At 32.0% G+C, this 20,315-nt stretch overlaps 2 protein-coding genes across 7 annotated transcripts; one reads left to right on the top strand and one right to left on the bottom strand.

Annotated features, from left to right (window-relative positions):
• The first annotated feature begins 892 nt into the window (after positions 1 to 892).
• LOC119606172 (GATOR complex protein NPRL3) lies at positions 893 to 5,107 on the top strand. The gene is made up of 3 exons (XM_037959577.1): positions 893 to 2,605; positions 2,810 to 2,965; positions 4,424 to 5,107. The coding sequence occupies exons 1-3, from the start codon at positions 1,026 to 1,028 to the stop codon at positions 4,767 to 4,769; spliced, it is 2,082 nt and encodes a 693-aa protein (XP_037815505.1). The 5' UTR covers positions 893 to 1,025; the 3' UTR covers positions 4,770 to 5,107.
• Positions 5,108 to 5,280: 173 nt separating this feature from the next.
• Positions 5,281 to 19,102, bottom strand: LOC119606173 (CCR4-NOT transcription complex subunit 7). Of its 6 annotated transcripts, none has more exons than XM_037959581.1 (5): positions 18,668 to 19,102; positions 15,913 to 16,297; positions 12,364 to 12,743; positions 11,871 to 12,288; positions 5,281 to 5,667 (listed from the first exon to the last, which is right to left on the bottom strand). In XM_037959581.1, the coding sequence occupies exons 3-5, from the start codon at positions 12,720 to 12,722 to the stop codon at positions 5,542 to 5,544; spliced, it is 903 nt and encodes a 300-aa protein (XP_037815509.1). In that variant the 5' UTR covers positions 12,723 to 12,743; positions 15,913 to 16,297; positions 18,668 to 19,102; the 3' UTR covers positions 5,281 to 5,541. The 6 variants fall into 6 exon arrangements, with proteins under 6 accessions (XP_037815509.1, XP_037815508.1, XP_037815511.1 ...); XM_037959580.1 differs by having other exon boundaries at positions 12,364 to 12,725; XM_037959583.1 differs by having other exon boundaries at positions 15,913 to 16,149.
• Between the last annotated feature and the right edge of the window lie 1,213 nt (positions 19,103 to 20,315).

Genomic DNA, 20,315 nt, shown 5'->3' with positions numbered 1-20,315 from the left:
TTCGTTCTTAGTGGGATTTTAATTTCAAGATATCAAAGTTTATATAAAATTACATAATTGCGAGTTTCGATATGAATGATGAAACAGAACACGAATGTAACTTCAAGCAAAAGCGTTGTCAAAACGACATAGACCCATAATTAAAGCTACGGCAGTAACTACAAATTCTCTCATATTTCTATTTATTTTTTTTTGTTCTTATTTTTTGTTGCCTATTTACATGGTTTTGTTTATAAAATGTATGAAAATTTTTTGAATTTATGGTAATGCTGTTGAGAGAATGAGTACCTAAGAATGTGAGCATAAAAATAAACGGTCTCAAAATAAAATAAAATCTATTTTTACAAGCGCATTCTACGACTTCAAAAAATGCCAATTTGTATGGAAAAAAGCGCTATGCCCCAAAAAATAATTTTTGTGATCGTTGCGTTATTTGTTAGTTATTGCAAGAATTTCAACCGAATAAAAATAAATACAAAATTAAGGTCGTTTTCAATATAAATAGCTGATAAATTAAAAATTATAACTCAATAACCTAAACAGCAGCCTTTAGAGAAAGCCTTTGATTTCATATCGCAAATATATGGCTCTTTTTCAAAATATGTTTGATAAAGTCGAAATGCTATATTTTGATGAATTTTGACCCCAAAGTCTAAGTTTCTATGAGGTTAATTTTTATGACTTAAACACTTTCTTTTCTCTTAACGTGTATCATTTTTTTTAATTAAGCGAAAAATTTAGAAATTTAAGTCCGTTCAAAATTCCCTTTATGTATGACTTCAAAATATTTCGATTTATACAACTTATCCTTAAAATGAAAAATTAATTATAAAATGAACTTTTTGAATTGCAACTCTGTAAAAATTCATTCATTAGAAAATTCGTTCGCTTACCAACACTATGTTTTAATTTATCAACACAAAACAGCTGCTCTAAATAAAAAAAAATATTTTCTTTTTCTTTTGTAGTGATATTGTAGAACTTTGATTTGATTTTCTTAATGTCCATAATTATTCTTTGCCATAATGGAAGTAAATCCTATGGCAATAATTCTTGTTTATTTGGATAGTAAAGGAGATAGACTGTTGTATCGTTATCCCTATCAATTGCAAAATGGAGAAAAATCATCACTAGCTGTGCCGGTTGCTCCACCTATTGTTCCACATGTGGATAGTAGTAGCAGCATAGTGAGTACCGGTTCCAAAACGGGAAATGACTTGATTCACAAGAAGCGCAGTCGTTTCGCTCTACAAAATTCCGATGATCTACTGCAACCAGCTGCTCCTAATAGTGGTAATAATATTGCTGTCACCAAAGCTGGACAGTTATATGGTTTTGCTGATGAAGTACTGGCTCCTTTGTTTGCTGTTAAACCACAATTGTGCAATCAAAAATTTGAGCTTAAAGTTAATGATGTACGTTTTGTTAGTCACCCGACTTTAGTGTCCAAAAAAGAGCATCGTTCAAGCCAGCTTACTAACTTGAGTGCTTCCACTAATAATCAAACACTAATGTGTACACCACAAATTTTAATGCCAGCACAAAATAACCAAAATACACAAAAATCACAGCCTCATCAAATGCTGGTCAATATTGTGTTTGCTTTACATGCCCAGGCAAGTTATTCCATAGTGAAATGCTATTATGATTTAAGTAAACGTCTTGGATTAGCCCTCAAAGTAGAGGAGCAGAGGGTAGGTTATCTTACCGAAGAGACTGTTCTGATGGCACGTACACACGATGAAGTTTCCTCGAAACAGCAGCCTTTAGAGAAAGCTTTCGATTTGATATCTGAAAGATGTAGTTTAGCGCAATCGTTAAAATCCATTTATCATGATTTGTGCACAACGGGCTTGCTGAATAGCACTATTAATCAAAATCTCACCTTGAGCTTTTGTTTACCGGCTAAGGCACATCAGTTGCATAAAAAAGGCAGCATGGTGGATCCGGAAACAATCGATCACTGTTTAAAGTCTTTAAAACCCTACCATGGCATGTTACTACTAGTGGATTTTGCAGAACTTTTGGATTGTGTTCCTCCAGCTGGGGCTAGAATGCTATTGCAACTTATAGAAGTATATACTCCCCTAATGAGTTTACAAAGTATGGCATCTGAAGCGGATCTTAGCATAGAACATGTTAATAAATTGGTCTCCCATTTAGTTTATTGGGCCAAGGCCACAATCATTTATCCTTTATGTGAAACAAATGTTTATGTTATTGCACCAGATGCACCCCTGCACACAAAATCTCATTTGGTGGAAAAATTCTCCGTACGATTTCCTGGCATGTCATTATTTGAAGTAATCTCTGATTTTTCTTTGCCCACTTCGATTGGTCATTTAACCACCCCCCTGCAACAGTCTGCCCGCCAGGGTATTCTGGCACAAATGGTTTTGTGGATGCTGCAACATCATTTACTTATGCAATTGCATACTTATGTACAATTTATGCCGAGTGATTTGACCGATTTGGATAGTGATGACGACGATGACGGTGGTTGTGAGTTAGAATCGGCTTCATTAATGGATTTAGCTGGTTCTATTTTGGGTCAAGATGATATAATATTACCAGGACGCAGTAGTAATGTCAGTGATGATGATTTGTATGTATTATTTGTGTGTTGATGATTTAATTCTTTATCATGATATGAGAGATATTTACAATAGAGTGTCATACATCCTGAATTAAGAATTAATAGTGTATAGTATTCATGAGATAGAAGTAAAATATCTAAAGTTGACACCCTAATGTATATATTGTTTATGTTTGTATTTAAAAAAAAATCTCTTTATTACTTTTTTATTAGAGGAGCAGGTTCATTGTTGAGTATGTCTAGTCAACCATTACCTGTACCACATACTAGTCGACGTTCCATAACGGAGGACCGATTTTCCGGTGGCGGTTCCACAACATCGGATAATATTGCCGCCCAGCCTTCTTCAAGTCATAAATCGAATTTTAGGTAAGTTTGAAGAAATTTTGTTCTCACGAAAGTTTTTAAGCTTTATAAGTTGGATCAAGTTCTGGTCAGATCTGGCCATATACAGTTTATGTTTTAGGATATGTCAAGGTTTCTCTTGATATGATTATAGTATTTCTTACATGGAAAGCTTTTTTCAGTTGATACCATGTATGATTAAGGCAGAGGATTTCTTCCGGGAAAAGAGTTCTCTAATCTATACCAAGTACATATAGTACCATATCCTAACAGTTTTATAATTGACTATATGTTATAAATTTCTTCAATATATACCATTTACATTATAATATCCTATATGGTTTGCATTTTGGAACTGACCAAGATCTATGAAATCCAGTGTTTCATTGACCATTTATTAGAAATTTACTTTTCTTCGGATCTCGGCATTTTATGTGTTTTCTTGATTTATGTTACTGACCTGTATTAATCATTAAGGAATCTACCATTCTACTTCTCCAATACTGCCGTTATGATGTAAGTACAGATGCCTGGAATTCTTGCTATATAAGGTCACTATTGAACTAAATGGCAGTTCGAAAGATTTTAGCTGTTATCAATCCTTGTCACTGGATTAAAGTCATTTGTATAACTTAACAAGTCCAAGAAGAATACATCCTCCATATTGCCACTTAAGGCGGCGATTTCGTCAATGATCTACCTTAAATTGGCTGCCATAGAATGGTGCCGATCCTCCCATTCCAATCGATGACAGCCACCTGTAGACATTCATTCAGGTTGACCGTTTTCTTAACCATCTTGTTGGATGAAGAGGGTTAATCATACCCAGATCTGTTTCTCTTAAGTATCTCCTTACGGGGACCTTTATGAATACCAACTGTATTTCTACATCACCGGTTAGAAGACTCCTCATTGCAGAATGTCCTCCCTTAATGATGTCCTTACGAAGACCACGAGTTATCTGGTTGTTTATTAGGCTACTTTACCATACCTGCAGTTTTGGTCACCTTGAAAGTCTTTGTCATTGGTGCAATACCGTCTCCGCACTGTCCAATCCATCGTTCTTTTGAGAGTTAGACGATTTAGACATGTGGATGTGTACCCACGACAATTTGATATACGATCTAGCACAATCCGTGTCACCCAGCAACAGCTGTATCAACCTTAAGTTAATTTCCTCTAGATAGAACTATAGGCCACAGTCAAACCGTATACAAGCCAGTTTGTACTCACAAGAGTAATGGGTGGGCGACAATATCATTCTGTCTGAGACCGTGTAGAGAGGGAATGGACCATCCCGAGCAAATTCTTTAGCTTATCCCTTGATGAAAACATCGATAAAAGTCAAGAGATTATTGCGTCCCTAGCCTTGCCTTAACCTCCTTGTTTAGATCAACCTTAAAAAACTCTTATAACTTACGAAATCATTTTTCGCTATAACTTCACTCACTATCAAACTCATCATTTTAATATCTTTTCCAGCATGACAGCTTCCTTAAGTACTGATAATTGTGATAGTATAGCATCCATTGAAGATGAGGAAAAAATCAAAGAACTTATACAAGTTTTTGAGGAATCCGATCGACCTGCCATAAGACGTATACCAGCCTCAGCAAATCTTGATGATTTATCATTAATGGTTAAACTTTATCAGGCTGGTTACTTTAAAAGTGAACATCATTTAGAGGAAATTATGTATTTTGAAAACTTGAGACGTTCCCAGCTATTACAACTGCTCGATAAGTTTCGAGAGGTATTGATCATATACGAAACTGAAGATCCCGCTATAGCATCAATGTATAATAATAAAATACCAGGAGAATGGTAAAAGAATTTAAATATTTAAAAAGTAATTGGAATGAAAGAAAATAATTACTTTGTAAAACCCCAACCAAACCCTAAAAAAAAGATTGTAAATAAAACTGCAAATATTTTCTTTTTTTTTTAATATAAATTTAAAATAATTGTGGTATTTTTAGTATATATATTTTTTTATTGTTGTTGTAATTATTATAATGCTTTGCTTACTTAATAATTAATCAATTGTTGTTGTTGTTTTTATCAAAAATTAAAGAAACACATTTAATTATTAGTTTTTGTTGTTGTTATAATTTAGATATTTAAAAGTGTGTAGATGTTTTTGTGTTTTTTTCTTAATGTTTCAACTACTTTAATATTATACTCTTTTTTTTTAAAGGTTTTACAATTTTTTTGTTAAATATTTTTATTTTACGATTTTTTTTTTTATATTTTTTTAAGTTTAAATTTTATTTTTGTTTTTTTCTACAAACATAGATTGTTTTTGAAGACATGCATGCTATATATTGTTGAAGCTGTTGTTTTTTTATTAAGTTAGATAATTTTGTTTAACGAAATTAAGTTTGTTTTTTGCTGCTTTTAAAATATTTTTTTTTCTTAATTGTTTTTATTATATTTGCTTGATGTTTGTTCTTAATGTGCTGTGTTGCTGTTTTTAACTCTTCTTTTTTTATTAACGCAGTTGTTGTGGTTGTTATTTGTTAATTATTTTATATTGTTCTGTTTCATGTTGTTGGATTGTTGGCAAATATATTTTGCGTACGTTCTATTTCAATTATGAATCACGTTGCGTTTGCATTCTCACCATTGCTCTCGTGGAAATTAGCACCATTTACTATGAATGAGGTACCCAAACCATATAAATGTCCACAATATTTGGCATTATCAATATTATCCTCAAAGAACATCTATAAAGAAAAGTTTTATATAGAAGATTTATTAAACAAAAATTATATTAACAACAAATTGGCGATTTTTGTTATAATAAAAATATCATCAATAGGTTATTTTACTATTTTTATGTCATAAGATTTTGATTTAGATTCTGAATTGCGCTGAAATATATTGCATTAATACCTTTTCTAAAGTTCAGCTAATTTTACTAATTCGTTACGTTTTAAATGTTATATATTCTGGTCATTAGAATCTAATCTAGGCGATCTAGCCATGTCTGTCCGTCTGTTCCGAAAATTGGTTCATATAAAGTCCCCTTAAGAAAATGACTTTATCGATCATAACTGGCTTAGAAATACAAGTAGAGTGATAAAATTTATCATCAAACAAGCTTATAAACCAAAATCTATATACCACATTTCGTAAGAATCTGTCCATAATTGGCCCTAGTCGTCATATAATCCCTCATATAGAAAATCATTTTAATATCAACAACTGCAGAGTCCAAAAATCTCGCTTATGGTCAAATCACGAATGACTTCTTCTAAGCCAAGTACATACATAACCTATTATAGGCGTTGAGATGATCTAGCCTAATGTCCGGAAAAGTCTTCAAAGAATCGTTGTCCCATGGTCTAAGAACAAATATTCTGTAATATGGGACAGTGATATAAGAGGTAGTCTTCTTTCTCACTGTAGCAACTTCTGCAGAAGTCATTACGGGCTATTGCAAGTATTTCTGCATGGATACTAGAAGTGTTATGATTGCAATTGTTCTTGTTGCTGGGGTTGACAGCCCTTGGCCGTATAATTCGGGTCATTCTGGTACGTAGAACCGGCTGTCGGGGAATGTATGATTGCAATCATGTTGTCCAGGAACTAGTTAGTTTTAGAAGTTATGCCGTTCGTTGTCTACCCAATTTAGGTCATAACTTTCTAGTTAGAATAAAAGATAGTTCATTTTCACATCTTGTCTTGATGTATATACATCCTCCTTTCAAACTAACTTGTCCGTTTTGCGGATGTAATTTAAATTCTGAGACAACCCTGTGTGTTCATAGATCTTTGATTATACAGTATTGTTCCAGAGTATACGTTTATTAGGGAAAGAGCTGCATCGGATTATGCCCCATTACATCAGGTTCTCGCGCTGGTGTAAGCATTTCTAAAGTTCAAAATCGGATTAACGCAGTCCGTGCCCTTTATGAACTTCTTTCGAGTTGTATGTTGATTTTTATTTCAATGGAATATTTTTAGTATAATTGGAAATAAACAACATAATAAATAAACAAAACTATCCAGCTTCATGGAATATCGTAAAAAATTCCATGTTTTACACTATTTCCAAACCTATTCGATACCGAATTAATATGCCATTGTCTAGCATACTTGGGTTATTGATTGTTATTCGATTTTAAACAATTTCTTGTTTATTATATTGATTATAAACTGGGCACGTTCAACTTTGCCGTTGAGATCAAATGATTTGGTTTGAAATTGTCACCTTCGGAGGTAGTTCTTTCAAGTCTTTATGCAGTCAAACGGATCTGAAACCATCGGCCGAATTTCAATATCCAAATTAAGCTAAAATATACTAGATTTCTTGTTCGATGTCGAATTTTGTTCGCATTTATCACACTTTTCTCTGTGATTTTTGTTTGAAGTGGCTATTTTCTGTTATAAGATTTCAATGGCAAAATAACTAGTTCTATGGATGATTATAATTCCTTCTAATGTAATCAAACAAGTAATTGTTGTTTCATTTCTGCAACATTTTATGATATTTTGTTCTAATACATTATTTTCTATCCCCTAGTAACGTTGAGGTCAAAAAGGTTAAGCAAAGTTATTCTAAAATGTATAATTGCCAAAGGTCACACAAACCCACATCATCACTATTCTAACTAACATTATGGTAACATGTACATTACATGTACCTGTACACGAAAGGCCAACATTATGTTATTTACGAAAATACTTTTTCGCTCGGTACCTAAAATCAACCAAAAAATATGAAATTTATTTGTTTATATCTAAATTGCTGAAACATTTAGTATTAACACCTTTTTATTAAGATTTTGAATAAAAATTTAAATTGTATTACACAGGCCGACAAATTTTTAACCCAGAGAGCAAAGTATACTTTTCTAAAGGAGTGAGCTGAATCCGAATCTAGATATCATGAAAATGAAAGAAGATATGTCAGATGTTGAGCCTTTAGCCTAGCCTAGATGACATAAAGTCTGATTCATAATTGGCGCTGTTATAACGTCTCAAAAAGCACCAAAAATTGCATTTTTTTCAAATTTCAGGATACGATATCTCAAATCCCCGATGTGTTGTAGACAGTCTGAGGTCATATTCGAATTCAACGCGTCTCAGGTTTTAGAAGGTTTTGTCCTAGATAGGATGTTATTATGGAGTACGAATCTTTTCTCAATATCTTTAAAAGTCCTGATGGTTTATATGTTCGTAGAAGTGTGAATAACGTAATTATGTTGTAACTAATTATGTTGTAAGACGTAGTTGTCTGGAGGAACTCACTATAAAAGGCCTCAAATGGATTACTTCTTGAAAAGATTTTTGAGATTTTCTCATTATCGGAGCTTTGAAAACTATTCTAAATGTGCTTAACTACAAGTGGACCTATTACCCATGCAACTGGCTATGTGTTGTGCTATTAGATTAAGGACTTCTGTTCCATAGGTTCTTGAAAGGATAGTTGAAACTCTTCCTAATCCTTATATTATTGATTATTACATGGCGGAACCATTTATCAATAGAAATTTACGGTTTCTTATCTCAATGTAGTTTTCTTTTTCCCTAGTTTTCGATTGTCTACATGTTTATACCGATGGTGTTGTTGGTGGCATATTCATGGAAGAATTTTGGATTAAAATCTCTTTTAGACTTAATGATGTTTGTAGTATTCTGCGTGCTGAAATATAAGCGTTTAAAAGGGCAACTGATTGGGATATTAGAACTCTTACTGATAGCCATGCTGCTATTAAATCTCTGAATGGTCACAAGGGATAACTATTGCAATAACCATTTTCATTAGTTTAGTTTAGTTTAAAAGGGTTGTATGCCAATGTATACATCCACTCGAAGACCCAAAGGTCCATTGTGAATCCCTTTAATAAAGAACAAGGAGAAATTAAAAGACACAAGAAAAGAGAGAAGAGTGAGAGTTCCCTCCAAAAAGATAACAAAGAATGAAAGTGGTCATGGAAGGGAAATTCTTAATTGTCTGTTATCTGAAAATCCAAAATATTCCCCTAATGAAGCCCATAATGTCGCCTAGGTTTCACCTTTGCTACATCTCCTAGTTCATCGTGGAATCCTTTACCTAGCCATTTCAGTCTCAGACTCTGTATTTTGGGACAGTGGCATAAAATATGCCCTAATGTCTCCAGTTCCTCTTCGTCCTCATACAACCTGCAAAAATCCTGTGTGTTACCGACCCCTAAAGGCTCCAATTAACCAGTGTCCGGTTATTACCCTACTAAAATCCTGTTCATTGTCATTAATTCTTCTTAGATCTCAGTTAGCTGTCTATTATAAGTCATTACATGTCAATATAGATGTGAAAAGTATGCTAGACGCATTGGTTTGCCATATAATGACTTGTTATTATTGAAGATGAGGAAGTGATGGTAGCTATCTTCTATGTCTGCTCTGGAAATTGTAAGTTTACAGATACTGGCAAGGGCTTATTTCTGTGATATATCCAACAATTTAATGCATTATTTAGTTTGTCAAATCTACTACTAGGTCTTCGCAGATTTCAGCTAAACTGTCCATTATCGGTTATTAATGATAATTGTAGATCTGGAAATTGTGAAAAACGCATCTGATCTTCTATATAATAATTTCCGTAAATCATCTTCTATTTTATTGTCTAACTCTGGAATCTTTAGGTATTCTGTATTCTGAGAAGTTCATATTTTTATGATCTATCTGATCTTAAACAAATTTCATTTGCTGTCATTTGTTTGGTTTAGTTTAAGGCTGCTGACGCTGTTGTTGTTCACAAAAGCTGTCATGATCATTAAGTTGATTGACAGTACGTCAAGTTTTGATACCTGTCAATCTTCTTAAGCGTCTTTCATAATAATGTGAATGACCTCAAGCGTAGCAAGCGGGAGGAACACTATTTTAACAGAGACTTTATGAGACGTATGCTGGGCCTCAACAGATCTATCTATTGTTCGATAAGAACACACCTTTGGTTTGTTAAATTGGGTTTGATTATAAAGTCTTTCTATTCAGGGATATAGTACTCCTAATATTTGTTGTTTTATCTTATTAAAGGTTACTAGTCGCTACTTTATTATCTCCTCTGTATTTCTCTATCTTTGTCATCCTTCACTCCTTATCTTATTACAAGTCAGGCTGCTATTATATTTCTGTTATAAAAGGATCGTATGGTCCCAAGTTAAGAAACCTAACCTATTGATTGCGATAGATAGATATTTTAAAAATTATCGAAAATATGAATTAAAATTTAAACTTTTGTTCATTATATTTTAAATTAATGAAACCTTTTCCGATATATATATTCCTGGTTTATTTAAAATTAGAATTTCAATATAAAAACGTCATATCATGAAAACAAAATCAATCCAATTTCAAACGTTTTATTCTGTGCGATATATATTCTTTGTTTTTAATTAAAGTTTTTTTTGGGAAACTTTTCAACAATTATTTGAATTTTTGTCTATTTTAAGAAAGCCTAGTTTAGTAGTTTATCATGTATATATAAATTTAATTAATGATAACTAAGAGTTATTTACTTTGAAAGTTATGGTTTAAATAAATAATTTATGTAACGTATACTTACAAAATTGAAACTGAAAGATTCAATATAAGCAAAATATGAACTTGTTCATTATTTAACCAATGAGTTGCAATTAATTTGAAGTTATTAATTATGGGGAATAAAAGAATTATTAACAAATTAGCTTGTTATATGAAGGAATATGTTAATGAAGTTTCATTGGCTTAAATGAACAAGTTCATATAGAGCATGTGGAAATGGTTTGGGGAAAAAAGAAATTACATAACAAATGAAAAACCAATGAGTTTTTTTTGTTTTAAATTTTGTTTTAATCAACAAAATCATTTTTTTTAATTCAAATTTATATTTGATAACAAAACCAATTATTTTTTTGTGGTAAGAAAATAATATTCAGAGAAAGAAAACAATAAAAAATAACTTCATTAACAATTCATACATAGAAGCAAATTTTGTGGAAATAATAAAAGAAAATTAACATTTTGTTGTAATATAGTTTGGTTCAAAAACAAAAAAAAAAAAAACAACTTAAAAACTACAAATTATATAATATAGTTAAAGTTCAGTTTAATGCAATTCAGTTAAGTAATATAAGTTAATAAGTTTTGTGGTTTAGATTTTTGTTTAACATAAAACCTTGTTTGAGGTAGAAGAGATCGTTTTGAGATTTCAACAGGGAAATATTTAAAGTAGAAATAATATTGTATAAAGAAATAAAGATAATTTTAATTATCTTAACTGAAAAAAGGGGTTCAAAATAGTTTTCATGTAATCGAGTTTATAAAAAACATGTTACGGTAAGTATTTACCTTTTAAACAATAAATAACAAACTAAAATATTAAATATTTAGTCCAGATTTGTTGTTTTGCTCATAGCAATTTAACGACCACAAGATTAAAGTCCATAAAGTCGTATACATATTGAAAAATAGTTGAAACTATTAAATGAAAATTATTAATTAAAAATAAAATGAACCATTTCGAATGGGACTTAAGATATCCCATCTATACATTTCAATAATATTGAAATATTACAAATATTTGATATTTGTAGGCCTGCAAAAAAAAGTATTGTATAGAAAGATAGAGAGAAAAAACAGTAAATTAATGTCCTTAAAAACTAATAAGCGAATGTATGTGAAAGGAGTAAGTAATATGTTGCGTTAGTGTAAACAATTATCGTTTAGATGTGAAATATTAATTACAACATTTGTTAGTAGGTAAGTTTAACGTATGTTTAGTTAAGATGACCCTTGACTAGTGAGTTTAGAACAACTCTATACATGATGAGAAATATGATTTGTAACCTTATTTTCACTTTCGATTATTCGATTATTAAATGTTATTGTTGTTAAACTCAACGGCATAATCTAAAAATGTGGATGTGGTTCCTATATTAATATTATTATCATTCAGTACCTCACGCATTTTGAAGAAGGCCATGCCGGTTAGCAGGGCATCGGAACCCGCCTGATGCTGTGGTCCCACACGTCGCAACTCCAATTGATCGGCCACCTCTTGTAGACCACCCTTTAGATTTTTGCATGATTTCATTAGATATTTAATGTCATATATATTGGGAAAATAAATGTGCAGTAAATCGAAAAATTCACTCTCATCAGCTGGTAGATTTTGATCGGTTAAAAGCTTAAGCAAATAACCGAAATCATAGCCAGAATGAAAGCAAAGCCATTTAATATTATCCATCAAAACAATGCCAGATGACATTAAAAGTTCGGCAAAATCTAAAGGATCAATGCCATCATCTTCATGTTTGCGAAATTGTATGCCAGAATTGGTCAGCAAATCAATTGAGTCCTGGGCATACATGTCTTCACTGCAAACAAAAAAAAAAAAAAAGAAAAATTCGTATTAAAACTAATAACATATTAATAACCTAGCCACAACATACCTCAAATTGAATTTAAAATTAAATTGCCAAGTACTATAGCCGGGTGGTGTTTTACCCTCATCATCCATAAATGTCAAACCCAATTGTATGATGCGCAACAAGTCTACATTGCAACGCAATAGCTGATAATGATAATCGGCTGTTGAACGAAATTCACCCACCGGACGTGCTACAACACCGGGAAATTCCGTATCCATTGCTACATAGTGATATTTTTGCACCACTTTTCGTATGGTACGAAATTCTTCTTCCAAATTATGTTTCCACACATCACGTATGCCGCACTCCTCGTTACTGGGTATACTCGAGTTATGACCGGCTGAGCCGTGTCCACCGGAACCACTTACTGCAGAAGGCATTGGCTGGAATATTTGTGAAAACTTTAAAATGTATTTTAATTTACTTTGGTACTTATGAAGTGGGGGGTATTAGGGTGTGTGTATATGATATGGTTGTGTTTGTTATTAAATAAAAATAAAAGTTAATTTTTATTTAACAAATGAGGAGGGGGAAAAATTATAAATAAATAAATTTAATATTAACTTTTAGCACCTGCAATTGATAAGTTTATATTATTGAATCCCACAGTTTTCTTTTAAATAGAATTGTAAACTCATCTACAACACTTTATACCGAGCAATTCAACAAAGAGTCAATGTTCGACTCTTGCTGTAGTAGCAAGACTTGTAATGTCTGTGTTGCTGAGTTTACAATCTTTGGTCATTGTCGTGGAATGTATGGCATGGATTGGAAAACTTGAATCAGGTTTTTCGTTGGAAAATATGACAATTGGTTAAAGGAGTCAGTGGATGCATGAGTCTAGAAGGGAATTAGATTTGCAGTTTATCATGCGAGGTCTTACGTACACATCGGGTTTATGGTATCCTGTGCTTAAACGCCGTTTTGTTGTCTTTATTCCTAGGTAATCATTGTTATAGAGATGTGTCCAACTAAATGTTACTTATCTTGTCAAGATAATGTTTTTCAATAACATCCGTTGTCAAAGTATATACATACGTACGACAACACTATGTAATGTTTACAACGCAACATTGTCAACATTGCAACAATTCGTTGTCGAAATTTAAATTTTATACACATCCGTTGTCTAAATGCTAACAAACGTGGTAAGATCACTATTGGCAACGGATTGTTGTCATACGTATGTATGTACTTTGACAACGGATGTTATTGAAAAAGTTTGGTGTCAGTTTGGTACCAGGCGTGTATATTTCTTTTTCCCTCTGTGTAGATAATACGTATCAGCCAATCGAGGTTCGCTTTTTGTGTATTAAAAGCTTTACCTTCAAGGTGCTTGGAAGCAGTGTTGAGAGTCTAAATGGCTAGCCTATCAGTGTCTAGGGCGAACAGTCCATACTTAGACATAGTTAGGAACAAACACGATTGGAAAAAAGGAGTTGGATAAAACGTGGAAATCGGATATAATGGATGAAGGGCTAGTACTGACAGACCTAAATGTAAATGGTCTTGTGGAATTGTCAATCAGAAGTTTGTTCTACTCTCTGACGTGAAGCATGACATCACACCTATGTATATGGAAAACCTTGAAGCTAAGTCTAAAGAACTGGACTGAATCTCTAACATGCTTTATGATGGATCTTTTAAAGGACTTCAAACAGAAGGTTACAAAGAGAGGTTGATAAAGACATCTCAGGGATTACGTTTAAGAAATCTGCGAAACTAGATGATTAAGTGTCAATCGTAGATTGGAATGATCTGACACTGTCCACAACTTGTTCGGTAGATTGTAGTGGAGAGATACCAAGATATAAAGGAGGTAAAGGCAATGACCAAGATTAAGAAATATTATAAAGATCTGGATAAGATCGCAGAAGATAGAACCCTTATCGTTCAATATAAGGAAGAGACATATTCTTAGTAAACATTGACAGGACGTAGTAAAGTTCGAATGAATATTTTAAGAGAGGAGTCTCACTTGGGAAACTGCAGGTCAACTCAAAGGAGTATTAAGATGACGAAAGCACCCCGCTGTTTTTCAAGAGAGAAGGAGCAGAGTGTTGCACCAAAGATCAAAACACTTAAGTCTTTTAATTGCACTACGACCTCAATGGTGATGAAAAGGGCCTGTAAACTTCCAACCGGATCTCTCTCGGAGGCCATTAAGAGAGTCTGATGGGGTTATTTTCAACATTATTCATAGTCCAAGAATATATAAAAAATCATCTGCAAGCAGCTGTCATCGATCAGAAAGTATAATTTTAGACCATAGAAGTTTTAAGAGTGGGTTAAAAATTGAGAAGACCTTGGTTTTAGCGGACAAATGTTGACCTAAATGGAAGGGAGAGAATGGTCTCTGATAGATTTCCAGATAAAACTAACCACAAATAACATATTAGCAAAAGCAAACTCATGGGACTGGATAGATGTGGTCTAAGGAATCTAATAGGGGTGTTAACGGCTGGAGGCTACAGTGAAGATTCAGAGTACTGAATGCAACGAAGGAAATGGACGAATTTTCATGGTAAGGAAATCCGTTAGAAGTTTATTAAAAAGCTATTTTGCAGATTAGAGAGTATAGATTGCAAATCATCTACAGCAGATGGGAATGGCCATTGGTAGGTTTTGCAATGGTCCATTGGTTTCGATTTTTATATCTTTCCGACATTCAAGTTATTATTCGGATCGACGTACATCAATTGACAATTGCAGGTACTCAAACAACGTTGCATTAAGTGTCTAGAGATTCGACAGAGTCTAACATTAGGGCCAACTGCGATTTTGGAATTCAAGAACTATATTACAACAATTAAGATCAGGATTGCGCAATTTCCTAGAACTTTAACTCGTTGTGTCGCCTGAGACTGAGCAGCCAGACATTTGCGTGCCATATATCTGTAGTTAAGACCGTAAAGTGGCGCCATTATATACATTACCCCTACCTCGTACATATACACAATTAAATAAATCTCTTCTATCGGCCACAAGCAAAATGTGGAAGCTACACAAGGGCACATCAATTGTATCATTAGTTATATCGATTTAAGAACGCAAACTGGCAATTTTAGTTCAGAAGCGATGCTTTGGGGGATACAATCATTTGATGAACTATAAAGAACAATCGTGTTCGTCAAAACAAATCTGTTTTAGTATAACAAGAATCTGGTAATATTTTGGAATAATTTTAAAGAATAGCGACACAATTTTAAATTCTGTGTTAGTTTCTTTTTGCGAATTTTGTACTTGATTTGCTTGTTTCGAAAATTGTTTAATGCTTTTGACTTTCAAATCTTAACATTTTAAAGATTATTTTTATTTACTAAATTTTGTTATAACTATTTTCATCATAACGTTGAACGTGTTTAATAACAACAAATATTAAATATAACAAAATGAAAATGATTTAAACAAACAACATAAAAAAGTAAAATAAATAATAAAAGAACAAAAATTAAGGAACAATTAAAGGAAAATTAAAATGAAATTAAACTGTAATGATTCAACTTAAAAGAAAACAATTTTTGAAAATTCAAAATGAATATTTATTTTATAATATTGTTTTCTACTTACATCAATTGTTGTTGGCTTTGTTGCTGTTTCAGCCACGATTTCTTGAAATAATCGCAATGTCGAAATTATTTTCGCAAATGCACACAAAAGTGTTGCTATAAATTTACTTTTTTTGGTTTGTTTATTTCGATTTCAATTATTGACAATCGTTTTAATAATATTATATTATTATTTTGTTTTGTTTGTTTACTGTTTATCAATTAGCTGTGTAGTGTTTAATGGCAAAATAAGCAGAAACTGTGAGAGAAATTTAGAAAATAAATAAAAATAAAAGCTTAAAAATTCGTAATATTTCTAATAATTTTTGAATATTTTTTTAAAACTGTTGTGTTGTTTTTTGTTTTGCTTGAATCAATAAACTGTTGCAACTCGGCGCAATAAATGCCTGTAAGTAAGATAAAAAGATAGATATACATGAAGAGAGAAATTCATTTATTTAAATGCTTCAACTAACTATGAATTGTGAGTAATTTGTACTAAATTATGAAAATATTTTTCAAATGTTTGTAGTAATTTTGAAATACTTTTGTTTTGCGGTTGAGATGATGTATACGAAACAGTTTTCTTTTTTTGCAAACTTTATTAATTTTTATACAAATTGCGAATTTTAGAAAATGTATTCAAAGTTACAAAACCTACTGAAATTTTTAATATGAGGTTGATAGAGAAAAGTTGCGCTATTTGAAAAGCCAGTGGACAAAAATAACTAACAAATATTCTAAAATTGACTATTATACAAAAAGTAGGCGTAAAAAAGGCATGGTATTCTGTATGAATGACGTTCAAATCTTCCGTATACGACGTACGTTTCAAAGAATACTGGACATATCATCGTATTTTCTTCTCATACATACAATGCTCTTTTCCAACATGCTTCGGTAGAGAATCTAACTGAGTAATGTTGAAAATGGGATATCAACTCTTATAATATCCCAGGAGGAACTGTTTCGTCAGCAATAGTTCCGTCATCGTTACTATCGTACGTAGACAATTACAAGCTGCCGAGAAATTTTGAATCAAATGGAAGTATCTAAATTATTGAGTCCAGATGTAAAAGAGTCCTAAATGAACACAAAATGGTAAATTTTCTCAACTTGTACTGCGAACCGATCGCTCCAATAAGTCTACAATGGGTAAGACTGACTGAGTTGCCACAGTTTCTTTAGCTACACCTTCCACCCACAGGCAGTACTAATGCAATTGATAAAGTTATCCTTATTCTATTTTCAGGAAAGAACCTTCATCCACAGTCGAACTTTTGCAACAACAACTGTTATTAGATTCCACGAAAATTGTGTCTACACTCTGGAACGCTCCCAAACAATCAAACAACAGCTTTATCAACCAGAAGTTTTTCACCAGAGAAAGCTTCCAACAAAAGCAAAACTGTTAAAACACTAGAATCTTTGAAAGTAATGATGTTAGGAACAGATTAATTAATATCGAAAAAAGAAAAGTTAATCAATAAGAAAATGTAAACAACAGGGAACTCTAATCCTGTCCCAAAGATAGAGGCTTACGAAAGTGAAGCGAGTAACAAGATGAACTAGACTACTTATAGTATTGAAGATTCTATAGACCAGGCTACTGTCTACTCTATGGACAATACTATTGACTAGTCATTTGACTGACCTACTGACTAGTTAGTCTATTGACTAATCCATAAACTAGTCTATTGACTAATCCATAAAGTAGTCTACTGACTACTTCATAAACTGGTCTATTGATAAGTCTATGAAATAGTCTACATACTAACCCAGAGATTGTTCTACAGTCTAGTCAATATTGTCCATTAACTAATCATTAGACTAATCCTTGGGCTAGTTTATTGCATAATCTATTAACAATATTCTATCGACAAGATTGTGGTTTAGCCTGGATCTTCGCTCCGGAACGATCCTATTCCCAATCGGCCAAAGATTGTTAAACCCAGCAGCTAGTTTACTGCATAATCTATTAACAATAATCTATCGACACGATTGTGGTTTAGCCTGGATCTTCGCTCCGGAACGATCCTGTTCCCAATCGGCCAAAGATTGTTAAACCCAGCAACAGCTGTATCAACCAGAAGTTTTTTCCCCATGGAAGAACATTCAGTCATAGCCAATCTATTACAACAACAGCCAATTGGGAAATATCTTAAACCAAAACCAAGTACAATATGAAATAGATAACAAAAATGTTTTCCTGTGAGTCTGTATAATACACATTCAGTGCATTTGCTAGATAAGCATTACAACTCAAAAAGTTTGTATCAAGTAAAACTACTTCAAAAGTTTAGTTATTTTGAGAAGTTGTAATTTTAAATAAATTTTTTCAAAATCTTTGTTTTAGACGAATTTAATCCGATGGAGTTAGATTATAATACTTTCTTTCTTATGTCAGTATAATAAAAGCCCTAATTATAAGTTATAACACATTACAAGCAAATGATCGATATGTATTTATAGTATAAATATTATAATAAACATCCTTTCACTATTGCGGCAGCCTGCAGTAGCTAGTATTTTGTTGCAACATATTATTGTGCGTATTATTATTGATTTATTAACTGTTCAACATGAAGGTTGACGCATAAATCAATTTTTGTGAAATTTTACACTATTGCATCTGTAAAATTACTTTTATATAAATTTAAAATCATCAATGATGATTCAAATATGTTCACCCATTATAATTATAATAATTATGCATTATACTACAACCCATATAGGATAGCAACATAAAATAATCGAATGTATTCTTCATTTCTTACCCATTTCATATTTTTGTGTCTCGGTGTATGCAAATTTTTGTGTGAAAGCTAAACGTCTCTGTTGTTGATTTTTATATTTTTTTTGTTTGTTTGCACAAGATTTATATTAATCAGCCAATTTGTTTTTTTGTTTCTCTTTTCCTCAGAAAATTTGTGCAGCAAAATTTATTAATTTAGAAATTTTATTTGTTAAACACCTATGAGATGAAATTTTATGATTTACGCTTTCAGATTTTTTTGTCAAGACAATATTTTTTCTTTAAAGTGTTTAATCTACTGCAGTGTTTTGTTTTTACTATATTTCGTTTAGTTTATAAGAACTTTTTAGGATTTTATAGGCTTTACTTTCGCAATTAATAAATAAAAAATTAACAAAAATGTTTTATCCTCGGTTTATTCGCGAACAGAGCCCTGCGACGACAAATATTAACGACGGCGGCGGGTGACGCTAAAAATGTCGGCGGCGGCTTAAAATCGACTTTAAAACGGCTAAGTTATCAATTGTGTTTAGTTTTTAAATTTTCAAAGATTTTAAATAAAAACGGAATTCGAGAGATTAAAAGGTGGAATTTTGTAAGCAAATATTTTAAAATCGGGATTGTCGTCACCTTCATGCGAAAGGTATATATTAGGGTGATAGATTGAACAGTTATTCCAAATTGGAATTTCCAATCAATTTTACAAAAAAAGATCGATTCTACACTAATATAAATCAAACGTTGAGCAAAGTTTTGAACCGGCCAAATTTCAATGAGCGGCTTATTATTAGATGAAAGAAAACTAGCTTAAATGAAAACAAATTAATTTAATATTGTAAAATTCCATAAATTTAGCGAAAATGTTCTGTAAATTATATGAAATATGGCGAAATTTTTAAGCCGTATTAAGCTGAACAATTTTCGGAAGCGACGGATTTGACATTTTGTTCGGCGGCTTAAACAGAATCGGCGGAGGTCTCTGTTCGCTTATTCTGAAAACAAAATCCACAACTTTTATGAAATTGTCAAAAAAAGAAAAATAAATAATTGGGTGTGTTTAGTAAGCATATGGAATGTATTTCAAAAGCAGAGTTATAGCTGAGAGTTGATAATGCAGTTTCATGTTAATAACAGAAATAGTAAAATATTAGAATTAAAGCTGCCAGAATGTTCTTTAATTGGTATATCATTGCGTATAATTTTAAGTTAGTCAATTCATTTTTAACGCAGATTATTGAACTTTTTCATTTATAGAATTTGACAGCGCCGATCTATCAATTATCCGGCAATTTTCCTACAGTGTTTATGATAAAACAATATCATATACAAAAGCGGGTAATTTTGTCAATGTTGAGTTTGTTTGTTTACATTAATAACAGTATAACTGAACACATAATTAACAGACAAATGTTAATTGGTTAAATATGTAATTTTAGATGTTGCCAAATTTGTATTCCTAGAATTAAATTACATATTTCCAGGTGTATTATGTCAGATGTTTATTTCTAACCTGTTCATGCTATAAAATAAAAGTTCGTCAATAACTAGAATTGTTATTTTTACTGAAATCATATACATTTTCATTTAAGTTTTTCGATTATTAACAATTTCGACATATTGACAACATCCCTTTACAGTGCATTTAATTTTGCAGCCTTGGCAACACTTGG

This window comes from Lucilia sericata, unplaced genomic scaffold, assembly GCF_015586225.1.
Source record: "Lucilia sericata isolate MDLA Ls3-8-SP2 unplaced genomic scaffold, ASM1558622v1 Contig000556F_arrow, whole genome shotgun sequence".
NCBI lineage: Eukaryota > Metazoa > Arthropoda > Insecta > Diptera > Calliphoridae > Lucilia > Lucilia sericata.
The sequence above is the reverse complement of the archived record's forward strand: the minus strand, read 5'-3'. Positions and strand labels throughout refer to the sequence as shown.